Source organism: Manis pentadactyla, chromosome 5 (assembly GCF_030020395.1).
Source record: "Manis pentadactyla isolate mManPen7 chromosome 5, mManPen7.hap1, whole genome shotgun sequence".
Classification (NCBI taxonomy): domain Eukaryota; kingdom Metazoa; phylum Chordata; class Mammalia; order Pholidota; family Manidae; genus Manis; species Manis pentadactyla.
Window position 1 is genome coordinate 92794295 of NC_080023.1, and position 21297 is coordinate 92815591.

At 37.9% G+C, this 21297-nt stretch overlaps 1 protein-coding gene and 1 non-coding gene across 2 annotated transcripts; both read left to right on the forward strand.

Annotated features, from left to right (window-relative positions):
- Positions 1 to 1122: 1122 nt before the first annotated feature.
- On the forward strand, positions 1123 to 21016 carry LRIT3 (leucine rich repeat, Ig-like and transmembrane domains 3). The gene is made up of 4 exons (XM_036920877.2): positions 1123 to 1274; positions 4093 to 4565; positions 12883 to 13188; positions 14564 to 21016. Exons 1-4 carry the CDS (start codon positions 1123 to 1125, stop codon positions 15727 to 15729), a joined length of 2097 nt encoding a protein of 698 aa, XP_036776772.2. The 3' UTR covers positions 15730 to 21016.
- On the forward strand, positions 17033 to 17199 carry LOC118930104 (U1 spliceosomal RNA). The gene has a single exon (XR_005031882.2). It is a non-coding gene; the product is annotated as a U1 spliceosomal RNA (small nuclear RNA).
- Positions 21017 to 21297: the final 281 nt, after the last annotated feature.

A 21297-nucleotide genomic window follows, 5' to 3' on the forward strand; every position in this document is an offset into this window, starting at 1 on the left:
CACTTCCAATTGTAAAATAAATAAGCAACCGGGATGTAATGTATAGCATAAGGAATATAGTCAAAATATTGTAACAACTTGGTATGGTGATAGCTGGTACTTAGAATTATCATGTATATAAATGTTGAATCACTGTGTTGTACACCTGAAACTAATGTAATGTAATACTGTGTGTCAACTACCCTTCAATAAAAAATAATTATCTAAAAAAAAAAAAAAAAAAAAAAAAAGAGGATAGGTAGAACCACCCAACAGGAAGATACAATGCCTTATATACATATTACCTGTATCGTTGATCATCCCTGAGGAGTCTCCATCTTAGGTGTGGATGTGGTTTTTGAATTATTTAATTTACTATTTATTTTAAGAACAGGCTCATTTTGCCAAAGACATGACAGTTGATCTTCAGAAATGGCTTGATGCCCATAACTTGGGAAACTAGCTTGGAATAAAGTGTATTCTTGGACAGAGATCATGGCCTTCTTCAAAATAAATGTTCTCGGATAAGCCTTACTCTGCACAGAGTTGACCCAGGATGGCTGCAGGCCACACTCTCCCTGGAGTCTTAGTCTTGCCTATTTAGTGGTGGACTGAAGCATTTTGCCTAAAAAATCTAGATACTGTTTATTTTGTAAGATAGCCAATACAAGGCAATATTGATAACTGTAAATCAATTTTATGCCTTGTGCTTCTATCTTTAAAGCTCAATTTTATAAACCTGAATGTTAGGCATGGTTATAAAAAGCAAATGCAAAAGGGAAAACTTATAACACATAAATAATCTGCAGTATTTTCTAGTATTGGCTGATATACTGAATTATTTTTAACATTAACTGTATCTGATAGGTATAGTAGCAATTAAATCCATAGGAAAGAGATTTAATTGGCAAATCCTTCCAAATCTAGATATAAGCAACTACTGAAATTTTCTTGACACATGTTTGATTTTCATTTTCCTTAGAATGTGTTTGTTACTTTGCTGAAACCATATTCAAAGTCTAGGTCAACTGATTCCCCCCTGCAAGGTACACTTGAAGGTTAAGTAACAATAGATCTCAGCTAATCCCGTGTAATCTGCTGTTACTAAATGGCTGTTTGCATTCCTGGCACACCAGTTTCTGAATGCTTAGGATTTGGCTTTTACCTCTGAAAAGAGAGATGCTTCTCTTAGCATGTCTGTGCCTTGTGCTTAGCTTTTTGGAAGGAGTGAGCTGTGAGTGTCCTTCACAGTGCGCCTGCAGTTATCAAGGCAGAAATGATGGCACAGGATCAAGGTATGCTCCTCCCCTTGCTACTGGGTGTTCTAGTGATTCTGAGAAAAAGTACTCCAACCAGGCAGCCTTGTTTTGAAAGCAAACTGTTGATTAGAAGTCAGAGAAGTTTAATTTGATTGCCTCCTCCATTGTTTTTATTTGAATAGTTTAGCTCTTGAAAGTCCTTTAAATTAAGACTGTCAAATACATTCTGTGTTACAAAAATATTCATTGCACTTGTATATTCACAAAATGTCCTTTCAGGAAGTCAAAGCACTGAAATATGTGTGGCCAGCTCAGTCGGATGATAGAAAGCACAAGGGGGCAGGGCCCCAGAAGGTGCTTGACATGCCCACATGATTTCTTTCTGTGTGTTCCATTTCATTTTGAGGGTTATTCATGCCAACTGGATAGACCTTAGGAAGTAAGAAGGAATATCACAAGAGTGAAGTTACAGAGGTTCATAATTAGAATATTTCATTTTAAGATATTGGAGTTTACAAAGAAACAAGCTTTGAAAGATACAGACTGACTCCATCTGTTGCAGAAATTGTGGGACCTCACAGAAGTTATTTCACCTCTAGGTTGCTTTACCATCTACCTGTGAACTGAAAATAATTACATACTTTTACTATATGAGTCTTTTGAGATAGAAGTTAAAAGTAAAACAAAACTCATGTTAGCTAAACATGGTGAACGTTGATTTTTTTTTTTTAGGGGTTATTTAATAACAAAATCCTATTTTTTTATGACTTGGTCAAAGTGAACAGTGAGCCTCTAAAAGTAATTTGTTAAAAGAATTTCCCAACTCATGTTTTACAACTTTAAACAAATAACAATAATTAAAGCATATTTTTGAGTAATTTGTCTTGTTACTGTATAATCTTTACTTAACCAACTGTTGGTATCTCTGAGATATTCAGTAGGTGGTTTAAGACAAAGCGAATGTAAAAATTAAAGACCTGCTTGGCAAAAGAAATGTAGCTGCTAATGACTCAGGCCAGGGTACTTTTGAGAACATAATCACAGAAATGTTTCCTTTCTCCATCCTGGACCCACTGTTGACAGATTTTATAAAAATCATAGTGTATTATGCTTGGCAAGAACTCTAGAAATAATCTTGTTCTACCACCATGATTTTATGAGCAAAGAAATGAAACCAGACTAAATGACTTGTCTAAGATCATGGCTTTGGGTTGATGCAGTGACAGCTGATAAATATGCAAGCTATCCAGGTTGTTTTCTCCTATAGCACAATGGAATACTGACTTAATGAGTAGGAACTGGATCATTCTGGTATAAAGTAGCTCTGAAATTTGTGTTAAGGAATAGAGATGAAGAATCAGAGGTGTCCTAGAAAATCCCAATGATTCCATAGGGTTTCTTTTAAAGTTATGGAAAGGAGATGAAGCTCCAGTATACGGCAGAGTTAAGATACTCACCTCTCCTTACATTAGAGGTTGACTTTAAAAATTCACTGATTTAATGTGATGTTTTACTGAATGGCTGTGTATTGTTATTGTTTGCTACCTGTATAATGTAGCATAATTTAGATCATGTGTTACAAAATTGTTATTGTTCATTTTCAGCAATCCAGTGAGGAGTTTATAAGAGGTCTTTTTCAAGTTAAAGTGAATCTAAGTTCTCTGATTCTTAATGCTTGACTCCCACATATAGGACAGGCTTGTTTTTCTAAGCCTGTTTTACACGTGCCACTAAACAAGATCACAACGTGACTTGTTCAAAGTCACTAAGTTAGTGAGTAGGAAGGGAATAATCTCATGTTTTCTGGTTTATTCCTTGAGCTGAAAGCAATGCATAGGTTGCATATTAAAATAGAGCACAACTTCAAGCATTTTGTATGAACACTTGCATTTCTTTCCTCCCTCCCTCCCTCCTTCCCTCCTTTTCTCTTTTCTCTATTTCTTTTTACTCTCTCCTTCCTCCCTCCCTTCCTCCCTCCTCCTTCCCTCTCTCTCTTTTCTTTTCTTTCCGTCTTTCTGGAGATCTGGTCTTTCTTTCCTACTCCTTCCACCCTTCCTTCCTTTTAAAAATTAATTTATCCTCTTAGAAAGGATCAATTTATAGTATCAGTAGGGTATTCTTTTAAAATGAGCCATTTCCTAAAGCAATTATGTGCGTGCACTTTGGAGTTGGGCAGGTGTGGCAGGAAAGGGGACTGTGTAGCCCACCAGCTATGTGACCTTGGGAAGTTACCTTCTCCGTGGTGGTAGGCCTCAGTTGTTTTATCTTTAAAAATTAGATTGATGACAAAAATAGTAAACATCCATTGAGTGCCTTTTATGTGACAGGACTGTGTAAAACTTTACATCCATTTCGAGCATTCATCCTGGCAGTGCTGGATGGGCAAGTGAGGGTGAGGGACTGGTAAGGTGGCTTTTCATGGCCGCAAAGGAGGTGGCAGAGCTTAGGCTTGAACCGAGGTCAGCCTGATCCCAGAGCTGCTGCCTTTACCTGTTAGTAGTATCTGCCTCCCATGGCTGTTGTGGTTAAATAAAGAGTGGATGTGAGGTGCACTGTGCAGGCCTGACTCACAGAGAGCTCCCTCAATATTAGGGTGAACCACGTGAGATTGCTGATCTTTGATCATTTTTAACTACAAAAATGGCCATTTTGTATGGCTCAACCTAGAGGAAGATGATGACAATGATGAATTATTCAACCAGGCTGAACAGATATTTTATGAAAACCAGTAGGGAACACATAACTGATGCATGTTTCAAATAAGTATGTTTTCAAATACATATTTCAAATAAGTATGTTTTTAAATGCATCTCAGAAAGCAGGTTCCCTTGCATTGCCCTTATTGTGACACCAGGTTGGTGCTGTGTAATGACCTGGATATGAATGAGGTCCCTACAAACTTCCCTGTGGACACCGAGAAGCTTCGCATAGAGAAGACAGTCATCCGTAGACTCCCCGCCGAGGCCTTCTACTACCTGGTGGAGCTCCGGTACCTCTGGGTGACTTACAACTTCGTGGCCAGCCTTGATGCCAGCAGCTTTTACAACCTGAAGCAGCTGCATGAGTTGCGCTTGGGGGGGAATGCTCTGGCTGCTTTCCCCTGGGCGTCTCTGCTCGACTTGCCCCATCTGAGGACCTTGGATTTGCACAATAACAGAATAACCAGTGTGCCAGCTGAGGCAGTCAGGTACCTGAAGAACCTTGCCTACTTGGATTTGTCAAGCAACAGACTAACCACATTGCCACCAGATTTTCTGGAGAGCTGGTCGCATTTGCTGACAACACTGTCTGGAAGCCTGGACCTTTCACCACGAAGAATTATTCTTGGTAAGCTCACAAGCCTCCGGACGTCTCAGGTCCAGATAACTTGCTTTGCATACCTTCAGTTGTCCAGCCTTTTCAAATATATTGCATTTGAATTCTTAGTCTATACTTGTTGTTTTAATAGAATACAACTTTATCAGTCGACCTAGGTCAATTTACCCATCCAGCCTGTGCGAGGTATAATGGTTCTGTGAGTGTGCACACGTGTGTGTGTGATGGAGGAGTAGTGGAATGAGGGGAGTTGGCTTCATAAACTGAGAGATTAATTAATGCTGCTCTCAGAGCCTGTGGCTGAGGGACAAAATTCACCAACATGCCCATTTAAATGAGCACACCACTGCTCGGTACTCTCCCCCAGTCAACCTTCTCTGCTCTCTTGTCTTTTCAACCCTTCACCCCGTTCTTCAGGAGTGGGAGGGGCTTTGGCGTCTTTATGAGATGGCAGTGATTTAATTAGTTAAGGAGAAGAGCCTCCACATTTTCTTAATCTAAAAAGAAATGATGAAGATACCAGTTACTTTATGAGCCCCAAATGGTTCTCCTATTGGATTTGATCTCTCAGTTTAACTGTGGTTACTTTTGCATATTTGTTCTTGATTTTGTTTAGGTTTTATGGGTACTTTTGTGGGGGGAGGGTTGTGAATATTTGTCTTAGGTTCTTAAAGTTTAAACTCCTTCCAGTTAAGCCCTCTCTCTTCCTTTTCTGTATCTTCCCACAGTGTCTCTGCACAGCCCCCTGCCCGTAGTGAATGCCCAGTAAATGCAGCTGCCCAACTGAAATCAGTGAACTTAGGCCCTTCTCAGGGTTACCTGTGGACAGTGAGACCTTTCACAGTTGTGTATGAGACTCAGTCAGTTGGTTTTCTAAAAATTTGTTCACCCAATAAGGCTGTGTTGTCAGTTCACACGGTATATCCATCAGGACTGCAGAAGAGGTTAAATTTCTCAGAAGGAAAAAAGAAGCTGCTGGTTGTTTGGCCAGTGAAATGACTTATCAGCCTTTTGGAGTGAGAGGCAACTAGATGCTAAATTTGTGCCAGGAGTCCCTACTGACCAATAGCACATGCTCAAATATTTGCTAAAGTAAAGTGTAAATGAAAGATAAATCTGGGATTTTTTTGATAAAAAGGAAAAGGCTGTGACAGTGCTCACATGCTTTTAGCATTGCTTTTGTTGAAACGTATATACAGTTTGGTGTTTATGAAACCATAACTATGAATAATAAGCACCAGAAAGAGGAAAAATCATAAGCTTTTCTTATATAGCTATTTCTCATTTTGCTACTGCTTATCTAGTACTTCAAACATTTTTATTAGAGAATAAAAGAAGTACTGTAGGGTGGATTAGAGGAAAAAACATTAGTTCAATTACAATAGTTATGGAGTCCTTAATGTATATACTGTGATAGGTACAGGGTAAAACTATACTATAGAATATATTTACTTTATTTGAGCCACTAATATGAATAACTACAAATTTTCTTAATTTAAGCCTTGAAATTGTGTTTGTCTTCCTATTTTTCTAGGTTTCTTTGGAAGCAATTCTTGGTTCTAATAGAATTACCCAATGGCGATAATAACTCTCTAATTTTTAGTTACTAATATTACTATGAAGAAGTAATATATAGGACATTAATTTTTTTTGCTTTTCAGTAAAATGTAGATGAGAACTTAGGGATCAAATGAAAAACGGTTATAAAATTTCATTGCCCATGGAGATAAATAGCTTAATCCATGTTTTAATATTCCAGTTATTTAAATGCAGATTCTTTAAAGGCAGTAACATGAAAATACTTCTGATGTAACATTACACTTAAACAGTAGAGTGTATTTTTGTACATAAAGTACAATCATAACTTTTAAAATGTGCAAAGAAAAAGACTGAAAAAGTAGACTGGCTTGTTGATTGTCCTCTTTGGTGGTGAGACATCTTTTCACTTTCCTATATTTTCAAAATGTTCTGCAATGATCACGCATTATTTTTGTGATAATGATAATAATTATGATAATAAATAACAAAGGATATTGTGGAACACATCCAGCTATGTGTAGCAGCTGACCTTAGCAAAACCATGCCTGCTGTGTAACAAAAGGAGAAAGTACTCCCCTGTCAGAAGAGGACTAGTTCATGTGTGTACATCACATACAGAAAACTCAATTCTCTCACTGGAAGAATGGAGATGTGAGGACTTATTCCACCTTGCTTTTAGGACTGCAAGGGGAATGTAATGAGATATTTTATGTGACAGTCCTTTAGAATATGAGGCAGATAGTCTCTGAGGTTATGATTTTAGATCAACAATAATCCTTTGCAGGCATTACTGAGATGGCAGTGTCTTATAAAGAGAGAGCTCCCTACTTTGATGCTTTTCATTATTTGAACTATATTTAAGTCTTCCAATTTCATCACTAAAATGTGATGAGAACCAGTTCTCAGTGTTTAACTGTAGCAATTATATCTTTCTAGGTACTCTGTAGAATTTACTTTTGCACATGGTTGTGGAGTACATCATGCTTTTATATAATTGTTATTGTCCTGTGTTTATTATCATTAGCAGATGGAGGTTCTATTTAAAATAATAATAGTATTAGGTAATATTGATGGTGAGCTTACTCAGGGCCAAGCCTAGTTCTTATGCTTTACAGATAGAACTTCCAGTCTTATGTTAACCCTGGGATAAATACCATTTCATTCCCACTGCATAGATGAAGAAAGGAGGCACAGGGGAAGCCACTTGCCCACACTCACTCATCACAGAGAGGTGGAGCTGGGGTACAAGAGCAGGCTGGTTGGCTCCAGAGCCCACACCTGTCCCCACTCCTTTGCAATACAAGGTATGGTATGTAATGATACCACGGTTATTCTCCTCATATATGCACTGTTTTTCTGATTTCTTTAAGTCATGCATTTATTTAATAAAAAAATTGGGGGAGAAGCTTTTCCATTACTCCATCTTCTACATGAGTAAAAATATCAATTTAATAAACTTGTCCTTTAATATATCCATAAAAACATAAACTTGTATCCTGCAAGTAAACATTTAAGTTAACTATGAAACTAGACATGGTTTTTGATTTGTGATACAGATAAATTTCCATGGCCTCTTTCTCAAGAATAAGCAAATATTTACACAGGTGGACTCTGCAAGACCGACACTATTTATCTTGGAAGAAAAAGCCTGCAGTAGGAGAGGGTGTACAATGCTCTTTTCGGGTGCTTTTTACTGGTATTCAAATTTGTTCAAATATAAACATGGGCTCTTCTCCTATTGAGAATGGAGTCGGCCTGCAGGGCAAGTGGTGGCTCGAGTACTCCCACAAAGTTTTCTAAAATGTCATTAATTTAATTCAACAAACCCTCTTCAATTCCTGTCACTGTGCCTGTTCTTTGTAGCCACAGAGTAGACAGATCTACATGGTTAAGGTTTACTCTGTGCCAGGTGCTCTTCCGAGGACTCCGTGGCAGGATCTCAGCCTTTAGAACAACTCCTTGAGCTGGGTCTGTAATTATCATCACTCTCTTTTTACAGCCGGTAAAGAGGCAGAGTCAAGCTCCAAATTTACAGCCATCTCTGAAGATATCATTCTTTAATTTTTTAAAAACTTTTTTGAATTCAGGTATAATTTGCACACAGTGTATCTTATGAGTATAATTTGCTAAATGACAATTAATGTATACCCCTATGAAACCCACACCCTCATCCAGATACAGAATTTGTTTAACATCCAGGGAAACTCCCCTGTGTTCCTTCTCAGTCAACCTTCTCCCATTCTAGACAACCACTATTTTTATTTCTATCACCATAGGTTTTGTCTGCCCTAGAATTTCATGTAAATGGACTCATATAAGATGCACTTTTGTGCCTGGTTTCTTTCTCTCCGCATTATGTTTCTGAGATTCATTCAAGTCATTGCATGTATTGGTGCTTCCTTATTGTTGAGTCACATTCAGTTTTATGAATGCACTGATTGTTCATTCTCTCTCCAGTTGTTGGACATGTGGGCTATCTCCAGTTTTTAGCTATTACGAATTAGGCAGCTATTAACATTCTTGTGCAAGGCCTTTTGTAGCAATGTTTTCATTTCTCTTGGATAAATTCCTAGGATTGAAATTGTCAGGCCAAATTGTAAAATAAATAAGTAACCGGGATGTAATGTATAGCATAAGGAATATAGTCAAAATATTGTAACAACTTGGTATGGTGATAGCTGGTACCTAGAATTATCATGTATATAAATGTTGAATCACTGTGTTGTACACCTGAAACTAATGTAATACTGTGTGTCAACTACCCTTCAATAAAAAATAATTATCCAGGAAAAAAAAAAAAAAAAAAAGAAATTGTCAGGCCATAGGATGGCTATATATAACTTTTTAAGAACCGCCAATTTTCCAAAGAGGTGTACTGGTGCATTCCTATGAGCACTGTGTGACAGCCCACTTGCTCCATATCCTCACCAACACTTGATGTTGTCAGTGTTTTTCATTTCAGCCATTCTTAGTGATGGGTGGGTCAGGGAGCAATATCACATTGTGACTTGAATTTACAATCCCCTTGTGACAAATGGTGTTGACCATGTTTTCATTTGCTTATTGGTCATTGGCATTTTCCTTTATAATTTTTAAATGTTGGTTATCTTTTATTATTGCATAGAAGTCTTTTGTCAGTTATATGTATTATGAATATTTTCTCCAAGTCTGTGGCTTGTCTATTTCCTCATGGTGTCTTTGATAAGAAAGTTTTACATTTTAATGACATCTAATTTATCTGTTTTTTCTTTTAAGTTAGTGCTGTGTTCCCATCTAAGAAATATTTGCCTACCATCTAAGAAAAAGGTCACAGAGATATTCTTTCTTTTACTATAGTTGTAACTCTTATATTCAGTTTTTAGCTTTATATTCCTAGATTTTATACTTAAGACTGTGATCCATCTTAAAATAGTTTTTGAGTATATCATGAGGTAGGGGTTGACGTTTATTAGTTTCCAGGCAACTGTCCAATTGTTCCAGCACCATTTGTTGAAAGGAATCTCCTTTCCCCCTTGAACTGTTCAACACCACTGCGTCGGCAAAGCTGACTAAGGTGTGGTCTTTGCCCTTGGGTTACAGTCTGCAGAATAACTTTTGTACAGGAATTTATTGCTGCTCTTTCACAAAAATAGCACATTTAATCCAACCACTGTGGTGCATTGAAAACACAACCCTCTTAGGAAAGGGATAAGGCAAAGTTCATTTGCCCCTGTTCATGAACAATTATAGAAAATAAATAAATTAATACAAATGACCATGTCGGTGGTTAGTGTGTTGCCTGGAAGGAATGCAGTACAAGTAACAGTTTAACTTCAGAGAGTTCTAGTACCTTTAACCCCAGATGAAAAAACATGTGATGAATGCGTTCAGCACTCAGATTGCTACTATGATTAAGGTTTTAAAAGTTGTATCTGTGATCTTAGATGGTTCAAAGCTGAAATAAACAAACATTTTATTTTTGAGAGATTTCAAGATATTTTCCTGGCTTATAGAACTTTTAGCCATAAATAGTTGGATTAATTTTTTTTTAATTTGTTTCATTGTTAACACATTTTTATAAGTTTCAAAATATGAACGAAACTGTTAATGTTATAGTTCTTGGATCTTTCCCTATATAGACATTTGTGCTCCAGACATTGTTTGACCCTTGTTAATTGTAGATAACAGCACTTATAACTGCCACACATAACTCTAGATGATTTTAGGTAATGACAAAATGAGTTATAGTAAAAGGAATATCAGATTAGGAGGCTAAAATATCTGGGACTTATAATCTCAGCTACTTGTAAAGTCAAGGTAGTAATCTGCTTGTATTTCAGTGTCCTCTGGTGTGAAACTGGAATGTTCATACTAGCTTCTTGGGGTCAGTATAGGACATATACATGGTGGTTGATAATGAGAGCTTTAAGATCAGGATACCAAGGGTTAAATCCTAACTCCATCCACTTGTGACCTTGGGCAGATCCCTTAACCTCCCTGAGCGTTGATTTCCTCCTCTTTAAAATGAGGATGATGCTAGTATTATCCACCTCATGCTTTTGTCAGGATGGAGGTAGACAAATCTTCTAGCATCCCGAGTCTGTTGGGAGACAATTTTCCATGATCCCTCATGTTTCTGCATGTCTTGCAAGCACAGGTAGGCACTGACTGCCTTTTGTTTTGAACTATCTTCTCAAGGATGTTTGTATAGAGAACTGCTTTGGAAGGCAGAGGTATACCTCCCTCCAGGGCAAAGAGTAGGCATGATACTGCTGAGTATAATAACGCTAACATCTCCCCCCAGAGCTGTGGGTAATAAACTCTCCTTTGTCTCTGACCAGGAGTCGTATGTCTTCTGCCAACATCTATAGACTGTGGCAAACTGGGATGAGTTGGTCACCCTAAATTAGGGTAAAACTCAGACCCTTTATAATTCTTGACAAATGCAGTATTTGTCACAAAAGAAGCAATAAATAGCTATTACTTGTGTTGTTGTTATTTTATAAAGAAAAAAATCTGGCATAACAAGTATTTTGAAAGTATAAAGTATTCTATACATTACTACATGACAGAATGAATTTGATGTTTGTTGGCAGGTTGGATTGAAGTTAAATCAATTTTGGAAAACTGGTCATAGATTCATAGGATTAAATATAAGAGGGAGAATTTCAAAGTAATTCACCAATGGAAAAAAAATTTCTAAGATAGCAAATTAAAAACAAACAAACAAACTTTAACCAATGCTGGCCGAAAAATATGAACCAATCATGAGGTATTATTATAATAAAAATAGGCATACAGATATCTAGAATTTATGAATCAACAGTTAAGTCTTCTACCCATGGTTAGAATTTTTGAAAATTGCACTCTGTCTTTTCTCTTTATGAATCAATTTATAATCCACCCCATTAGTAAAAAACCACAATGATAAGCCTTTCTGAGATAAATCCTTTTCATCCTTGGACTCTATGTGAGGCTGCACTGGAACATCACCCTTAAGATCCTCAGGAAGACTTTTGTCCTACTGGCTCTGAAGCACCATCTTAGATCCTTCTATGATCTTAGCAAATAATTTTATAGCCCCACCCATGCTGGGTTTGATTTTCACTCTGAAGCCCTTTCTTAACCCGAGAACTTTGGAGAGGCTGGAAGTAAAAAACTGTTTTATTATTGAATGCAACAGGTTCTGGCTCCTCTAAATTTCATAGGTCTTCCTGTAGCTGCCGTCTCTCCTTCACGTTTCACTATGAGCAGCAAGGAGACGCCAGGAAGCAGTTTCCACACGTGGTGTTGAAATTGCCTCAGCTAGAATATTGATTCCACTAAGTACGTTAACCATGGTTGAAGTTGTTGCTAAACTTTCTGCTGCTGCATATAACCAGGGTTCCCTTTCCTCTAGTTCCCAGCAACATTTTCCTCACATTCCCATAAGATCTCACTGACAGCTCCCTTGAAGGCGGTAACACCGTGGCTAGCAGTTCTGGAGGCAGAGGCAGATCCTGAAGGCACTTGCAGCTGGTGGCTGTCGGCTGACTGTGCTCCTCACCGCTGATACTCTCTTGAAGGAGATGTGAGCCAGGCACCTCCGTGGCTACCCTATGACATTTGTGCCAAACCGTATCTTAGCCTTTACTAGTCTGTTTGCTCTTGTCTCCTGGCATTGCCTGCATGTCAGCTTATGTTATCGCTGCACAGAACTTGTACTACTTCAATATGTCTTCAGATCACATAAATCCATGACATAGTACAGGCTGAGTTAGGTGCCCCTCAACACCCTATAATACTTATGATAATACAAGTACTTTCCTAGCACCCTAGAAATGTCTCTGTTATTGTGTATGTGGCATTCTGTGGTACTTAGTTCCAGATCTTGGCTCTGACAGTGACCAGCTATGTGACATTCATCAAATCATTTGGTTTCTATGTATATTGGCTTCTTCCTCTTTTATGAGACTGAGCACTTCCTATTGCGCTAAGAAGGCACACATTCTTCCTCTTTTAAATGGGTATAATGGTAGTCTCCTCCTCACAGAATTGTCAGGATTAAATGAGATAATAAGGGTAAGTGCTTAGAACAGAGCCTTGCACAGAGTAAATGCTCAGTAACTGTTAGCTATGATCATGGATGGTCTGACCTGGCAGAATACGTTCGTCCAGGTAGCTGGTTTACTGACAGAGAGGTGACTCCATCTCATCCCTAAAAGCACTTCTGTTTCTAGGGATACAGTGTGGACCATTCCCCAAGAGGTTGTGATGTATACTGAAGTCATCAGAATAACTTTCCTCAACCTTTTTCTTCCTTCTGGTTTAGGTCTGCAGGACAACCCTTGGTTCTGTGACTGTCACATTTCTAAAATGATTGAGCTGTCAAAAGTTGCTGACCATACTGTAGTGCTTCTTGACCCACTGATGATTTGTCGTGAACCTGAGCACCTGACCGGGATTTCGTTCCAGCGCGCTGAGCTGGAGCAGTGCCAGAAGCCGTCGGTGATGGCCTCAGCCACGCAGATCACCTCTGCTCTGGGCAGTAACGTTCTGCTGAGGTGTGATGCCACTGGCTACCCAACCCCACAGCTCGCGTGGAGCAGATCTGATGGCTCACCTGTTAATTATACAGGTATTTTCTTAATTCAGGCCTATGAAACAGGAGTTTTCAAAGGTCTGAATTTAATCTCTTGTTTTTGTATGATTTGAAATTGACTGGTTAGTTCTAATAAAATATGGCAAGATTGTTGAGTGAAAGGAATTTGAAAGGCTCACTTTATTGGCTGATATTTCCTCATAGATGAAATCTGACAATCTAATTTTTTCTTAGCTAGAGAACAAATGATCCAGTGGATGCATGACTGTAGATAAGATGTCTTGCTGCATCATCTTGCATATGGCTCACTTTAAAACATATAATCAGTACAACTTTTTAAAAAAGGGATTTTCATAGTTTCTCATTTTTGAATGACTATATAAATAATAAATTACAAAAGAAAAACTATATGCAAATGTAGTCTGAAGCAAAAGTATGATTTTTAGAAATACTGGGTATATAGACATTTCAGATACTCAAATGACCAATTCAGTGCTTTGGCCTTAGTTTTCAATAGTGATATTTTGATGATTAAATCAATATATTTTTAAAACTCTAAAATTAAATTTAAGCTAAAGTTGAAATAATGAACACTAATAGAATAAAAATAAGTTGAGGCTTAATATTCCTACAAATAATAGATAGTAAACAGCCCACAGCTTAAGGTAGTTAAATTTTGGGCTACTGGACTACTACTCACTGCTGAAGAACTACTATTCTTCAGAAAGCTTCATAAATAAAGACAGAATGGAAATATGTTAGAGTTTAGTGTTTAGGAAAGTAAAATTCCAATTTTGAAAAAGTTATTTATTTTTTACAAATAAAAGAATTCATGTTTTACAATTTGATCTAAATGAAATATAAAATGAATGATAGAGGATGCAAATTATGGTGCCCTCATACCAGCTAGCCTTCCGGCTATGTAGATAGATGGCATTTAATTGAAATGAAAAATATTTTGGGAAATGTTCAAGTAAGGTCTTGTGATAAACATATTATAGAATCACAGTGAGGTAAAATTGGAAGGGATCTTTGAGATCACTTTGTCTTATCCCCTCATTTAAAAAATACAGAAACAGATGCCTGAAGACACTAATTGACTTACCTGAAATCACATATTTTAGTGGACAAAAGTTACTAAAACTAAGTCTCTTAATTTGCAGCTTGTGTCTTTTTAAACTGCTATTTCCCATACATACCTCATGGTACCTGGCTTGTCCTAGACCCACATGTAAACAATTTACTGAACTACCATCCACCATCAGAAACATGAAGTCTGCCATTTTCCCCTTGGCTTATGTGAAAAGGACACATGTAGATCCAGAAGGTTGCTTCCTTTGCAGTAGGCACATTGCTTGAGTTTTTGCCTGTTTCTTACTTAACAGAGTATGTATGTATTTTTTTCTTCCAGTAATTCAAGAATCTCCAAGGGAAGGTGTCAGATGGTCCATAATAAGCTTGACAGGCATTTCTTACAAGGATGCTGGGGATTACAAATGTAAGGCCAGAAACCTGGCAGGGATGTCAGAAGCTGTGGTTGCTGTGGCAGTGGTTGGTGTCGTCACGGCCACCATATCATCAGATACTTCCGCAAGGAGACCCAGAGATCCTCCTGAGCCAGTGGTCCAGCCGGGATCTAGAAGGTCAACATCTGCACCTCATTCATTGTCATCCCCTTGGCTTTCTTCCTCCTCTTTTTCTCCCCCTGCTTCTTCCAATTTTTTTTCCACTTCCACTTTGTCTCCTCCCTCTACTGCTTCCTTCTCGTTATCCCCTTTCTTCTCCATTGTTTCTTCCACCACAATTCTAAGCACCAGAATTTCAACCAGCACCCCAGTGGCCAGCTGGCAGTCATTTCAGCTCCACCCAGATGGAAAAAGAAATGTAAAGGTGGAGATGGGTGGAAGCAAGCTTCTGCCAGCTAGTGCAAGTAAAAAAGGAGAGTTGGCATTATTGGATCAAGCAATGCCAAGGGAGACAAATACCACAGTAGAGAATCTCAGGGTCATCAGCAAGGCTGAAGACAGAGTGACTCTGATGTGGAACACCGTCAATGCCACGCATGGCTCTGAAGTGACGGTGCTGTATTCCAAGCATGGTGAGAAGGACCTGTTGCTGCTGAGTGCAGACTCCAGCAAGAACCAAGTAACCATAGAAGGCTTGGAGCCCGGTGGGCAATACATAGCATGTGTCTGTCCAAAAGGAGGGCCTCCCCGGAATGACCAGTGTGTCACCTTTTCCACTGACAGAATTGAAGATGAAGGTGCCCCCCAAGGGTCTTCTTTCCTTGTGGTGGCGAGTGGTGCTGCCTGTGTGCTGGTCTTGCCATTGATCTTTTTCTTGTTGTACAAAGTTTGCAAGCTGCAGTGTAAGTCGGAGTCCTTCTGGGAAGAGGATTTGGCAGAAGAGACTTATATCCAATTTGAGACCCTGTCCCCAAGGTCTCAAAGTGTAGGGGAACTTTGGACGCAAAGGCACAGAGATGATTCAGAAAGATTGCTGCTTTATTCTAGGTCAAGTGTGGAGTCTCAGGTGGCTTTTAAAAGTAAAGGTTCCAAACCAGAGTATTACTGCTAAGGTTTTATAGCTCAGGCACATGTGGATGCCACAAAATTAAGGACCTGAGTGAGTGTGTGGCTTGACCCTCTCTTTGGATGACTTTGGGACAGATTTTCACAGTCTGTATGAAAATCACAAATGGAGTGCTTTTAATTGTGTTTAAAAAATATCATAAGGCTTCTGGACTGAAAAGATAATCTTGATTTTTGTCATGTAGAAAATTTCCATAGAAATAATTTTTAGGGTCCCAGGTTTAGTAAATTTTATGGTAATGTTTTAGTTCCTAAAAATAAATTCATGGGAAAATAGTTGTAAAAAAGTGAAGTTTGAATTTACACATGTAACTTTTGGGCAGTGAAGAAAGATTAGCATGACCAGCTAAGCCTTGATGATCATTCACATTCAAAGTGCTTTATACCTTTACTGTGGACATAGCTTGTGGATGAGAGGGGGTAGTACAGAGGTTTGTGCTCACTAAAAGGCTAAATCCAACCCAATGGAGGGGACAGGCTCCAGCTCTTGGTACCATTATGCAGTACAGTATCGTCTAGTTGTATTCCTATTGCAGGCAAGAAAAAAAATTATCTTGTCATTAGAAATATAGGTATTAGTAAAAATAAATTTTAAAAGGGGATAAACAGTAAGGCCATTTTCAAAAATAGTAACAATTGCATTCCAATACATCTGCTAAAAGGACTGTATGGATCTTTTTTTTTTAATGTGATCATTTTAAAACAATCTCTTTAACATTTTGATGTTTACTCTTCTTTTCTCCCTCATTCCTTCCCCTACACCTTCCTTCATTGTTTTTTTTTTCTCTTTGGCTTTGTCAGAAGATATTCATAGCCAACAGACCACAGCTAAGCTATTTGTCCTTTGCCATGTTTTATTTTGATTTCTTGGAGAAAGGGAAGAACTTTGAAAGTTGTTTTTAGATCCAAAAGGGATGTTTTAGTATTTTGAAAGAGTGGTTTCAACTGATTCACTTGGTCAAAGTTTCTAGGTTAAAAAACATCAGGGAAATTGAATTGGACTGGGTCACATGACTGGATAGGATAGGAAAGGGGTTTAGTTTTTTATTTTCAATAAGTTTTTCATCATGTTTCTGAAGGATTATAGTCCTTTAACAGTAAAGACTTTGCAGTACAGAACAGACTTATTAAACATGTGTCAGGAGTCCTGAAATATTCTGAGAAATTACTATATTTTGCATAAGAAACAGATAGGCTTTAATGCAACACATTGTGGAAACTATAATACAAGCAACGGTAGAATAAAAAATTGTTCATTCCAAATGCTCTTAATTAAAAAGAAAAAAGGAAAACATACCTGGCAAGGGAGATACCATGATTGCAAAGATGGTTTTCCCAGGGCGAGGCTTACCCAGTGCACTCTGGATGTGCTGACCCCTGAGATTTCCCCAAAGGTGGGAAACTCGACTGAATAATTTGTGGTGGGGGCGGGGGACTGCATTCATGCTTTCTCCTGTAAACAACAGAAGAAAAGAAAAAGAAAAAGGGAATTCTAGTTTAGCTATAATCTGCATTCTAGAAGACCAGCATGGATGGATAGCTTGCCTCGCACTCCCCAATTTCTCCTTCTTGTATAATTTCCTTCCGTGTCTAACCTTTTGGTGGTGCTTTCATCACTGAACGCAGTGTCCAGTGATCTAACAGCATTTAGTTCAGTATTCATTGTTAGGATTTGTTAGAAAAATGCCTTTGGCAGACAATTTTGTGTTTAGCCTCGTTATGTTAGATCACCTTATTTTAGATTAAAAGACTGCTAAAGCTTGCATTTCTTATTCTAAAGACATCTGGAGTTTCACTGCCGTATTTCAAAGGCTCATATAAACAGGCTGCCAAACTGCTGTCACATTAGTAACAGTATGAATGGGGGAGAATGTTAACAGGCTTCTGAGCCAAATGCACCCAAATTGTCCAAAGACAGGTTGTTTGTCAAGAAAGGAGACTTGGACCATCCTGATGAGATAAATTGCTGACTATCCTCACAATCAAAACCAAGTGAGGCCTGGACCTACTTTGGACCAACGAGGAAAAGCTAGGTGCTGGTATGGGAGAGAGAAAGCACCTTTGTTATCATCCACCTGGTCTTGGCACATGAGGCAAGTTGCAAAGTAACTTGTTACTCTTAGTGAAAGAACCCAAATTGTAAATCATTTACTTTAAAAAATGCATACATTTTGGTGTAGCCAAGGTTATCCTGATGACATCGTTGCTCTTATGGCCTTACAAGTATGCTTTCTGGAGTAGGAGAGACCGTTCAATGTTACAGCAAGCAGCATAGAATTCTGCATGACCAACAGCCTGTTTATCAATGTCAGCATGAGCAATGTGGAGAGCAATCATAACTGACACATAGCCAATGTATGTGGCAATTGAATATGATCATGTTTTATTTTCAGACAAAGTGTGTTGGAGAGTTGTAAAATGGGGTACACAGTGAGGGCGTGCCATGTGTGAGACTATCAGTGATGTGCTATGACATAAAAAATGTTGAAAAATCCAGCTAACAGTTTATGATCACCAGAAAAGTGATGCCCTGGATTTTGGAGTCAGACAAATGTCCTGAGCTTTGGGGAAACTTTTACAAAAAGTTCAAAGAAGAAAAACACTTTTGCCCCATGGACTTGAGTCTTAGAAAGGGCTTATGGTTAACAAAAGGGAGATTTTTAAAAGCCCCCAAAGTTCTAGCTGAATAATTGTTAAGTAATCAGATAAAATGGGAGACTGCTCAGGAAAATTAAATGACTGTCTACTAATCTGAAATTTCAAATGTTATGTATAAAAGATACAAAGAAGGAGAGTAACCATTGGTGAAGATAGAAATGTAGCAAATCTATGATAAAAGTATCATAAATTAAAGACCCTAGTAAACTAAGGATCAAAAAAATGGTGAAGCTGACCAGAAGGAAATGTAAGGCTTGTTTTTTTTTTAGTCCAAAAAAACAAGGAAATAATAAGTCTATTGCTTAAAGATGATAACAGAAAGTATATCAGAGAAGTAGCAGAATCATTCAACACTTTTTCTCCCTTCTCTTTTCTAGATGGGTTTTTAAACTGAATAAGGAGAAGAAACTATGAAAAGTGAGAATTTCGACCCAAGGTAGATGAGGGATTAATAGGATAACTCCAGGATATTTAAAATGAGGCCCCATGAATTACATGCCAGAGTGGTAGCAGAATTTTCAGCTATAATCTCAGAGCTACTGTTCAGTAGTCTTGAAAAGTCATGGCAAATAGGAGAGATACCACAGACCACCAGTGGGCAATTTTCATCTTTATTTTTGAAGAGGGATAAAGGGTGGACCCTGGAAATTATAAACAATTTGATATATGTTTGCAGAATTGACAACGGATTGTTAAAAGGCTCGTTTTTGAGCATGCAGAAATGTGTGTTATGGTCATTACCAACAAATGTCAACTAAGGAGAAGCTTTGATAAACCGATACTTTGTTTTAATGATACTAGGCAAATAGGTCAAAGGACTGCTTGAAAATCAAACAGCAGCTTGCTGTTGTTATTTGTCTTGACATGATGGAATAATATGAGTTACCTTTGCTCAAGAATGTCTAGTAATGGCTTTAAATAACATGAGAAAGTGTCTAGTAGGGTGCCTGTACCCTATTCTATTTAGCATTTTTGTAAACGACTGGATGACATAGACGTCTCAACTCTACAGAGGACATGGAAATAGACAGGGTATCTTATATCAGTGCTTCTCAAACCTTTCCATGGAATATTCCTAACAGAAGGGGAAAGTGAGTATATACATTTGGAGAAACCAGAACAGTTGTCTCAAGTGGCTGCCAGAAGAGAGACATTTCTCTAAATTATTTTGTCTTAATTAAAACCATTTGAATTTCCACTCTAAACCATAATTTTTTAAAAAAGAAAGGATTCTCCCTCTAATCAGTCTCATTTTTTAAGGCAATATCGGCATTTCTGTGCCTGTGAATAGCTTGGCACATATTCCCCCAGAGGTGATCTGCTTATCTTTACCCAAGTCAATGATAAAAACCTCAGATAGAATTAGGATAAAGGACAGAGACCTGCGGCTCTCTATTGGAAACTATTTCATGTTGCCTCAAGCTGCCAATAAATGCATGTATATGATAGGTGAAGAAACCAGATCTTGAAAATTATCTTAATAAGATGGCGTATTACCAGAATTAAATTTAATAGAGATAAATATAAAATTTTGGATTAGCACAAATATGGATTTTGTAGTGAAAAACATCTGTGATTTTAGTTGATTACAGTCATGCTATGAACCAGCGGAGTTTTGTAATTGCTAAAAATATTACCATTAATTTACTTTAATATGAACAGTAGTTAGATCAAGTAAGGTAAGAGTCCCTCTGTAATCTGCATTAATAAACCATTTCTATGGGAGCAGGTTTAATTTTGGGTGCCAAATTTAAATAGAGATCTTGATAAATTACAGAGCATCCACAGGAAGGCAACTAAGATCACCAAGCAACTAGAAACTTTATTATGCAAGACAGGATGGGGAACCTGGAGCACAGCTATGGGGACATGAATCCAGCTTAGTGCAGCCCATGGCACTAACTGTTGCCCTAGAACACCATGCTCAGGAGCCTCTGCTTACCTTGGTAAAATGGGGACTACTGGGTTCTACAGGTAGAACTTTCAGTTAGCTGCCCGGGGCTTGGGAAACTGCATTTTGACACTTGACCCAGGGGAACCATGCAGGTGACGTAAACACTTTGAGGAATACTGTTCTATCAGTGGATGTAGAAGCAATATTGAAATTACAAAGAAGGAGAATGGTTCCACATTAAAGAAAACTACAGCTTTTTGGGGGGCAACAACCAGAGTTGGAAAACAGTGGAGTAAACCATACTGCAATAATATTACTTATGAAATTCCTGGCTATTTCACGAGTCAAGGATGATGCAAAAGGGACACTGAAGGACATTGTAGACTAAAAGCCTGCTGATCAATTGTTTGGATTATAGCAGAAAGAAAGAAAAATTAATGAAACTACATTCATTGGTTTCAGTGGAAAAAGAATGTTACTTGTATTGATAAGTAACCTCTTTGTTTAATTAATAATGAAATTGATTTTGTATACAAACACCTGACTCTTGATTTGTTTAAATAGTGAAAATAATTAGACTATATTCCTGGTTCATATGTTTGTGTTGTCTTCTATTTATGCAATTAATTTCAACCATGTGGCTGGATGAAAGAGTCATTGTATTTTTCTCCTCTCCAGCATAGGGTATAACACTGATGATTCAGTCCTTGATTATTCAGGAAAAAAAAGCCCCAGTGTTTACGTATTATTTTCGTACAAGCTCAGATAAGTCCCTACAGAGAAAGAAGCAGCAACTTTCCTATCAATGCCATTATTTTAATACATCATTTATCAGGGAACTACCTGTTTTTTTGTTTTTATTTATTTTCTATTAAGGCATCATTGATATACAATCTTATGAAGGTTTCACATGAGCGACAGTGTGGTTACTACATTTACCCATATTATGAAGTCTCCGCCACACACCCCATTGCAGTGACTGTCCATCAGCATATTAAGATG

Bases quoted from the DNA above. Each gene is read 5' to 3' on its own strand.
- LRIT3 (XM_036920877.2), top strand. From the start codon at position 1,123: ATGCTTAGGATTTGGCTTTTACCTCTGAAAAGAGAGATGCTTCTCTTA. The intron at 4,566-12,882 runs GTAAGCTCACAA...CTTCTGGTTTAG, and splicing joins ACCACGAAGAATTATTCTTG to GTCTGCAGGACAACCCTTGG. The intron at 13,189-14,563 runs GTATTTTCTTAA...TTTTTCTTCCAG, and splicing joins CTCACCTGTTAATTATACAG to TAATTCAAGAATCTCCAAGG.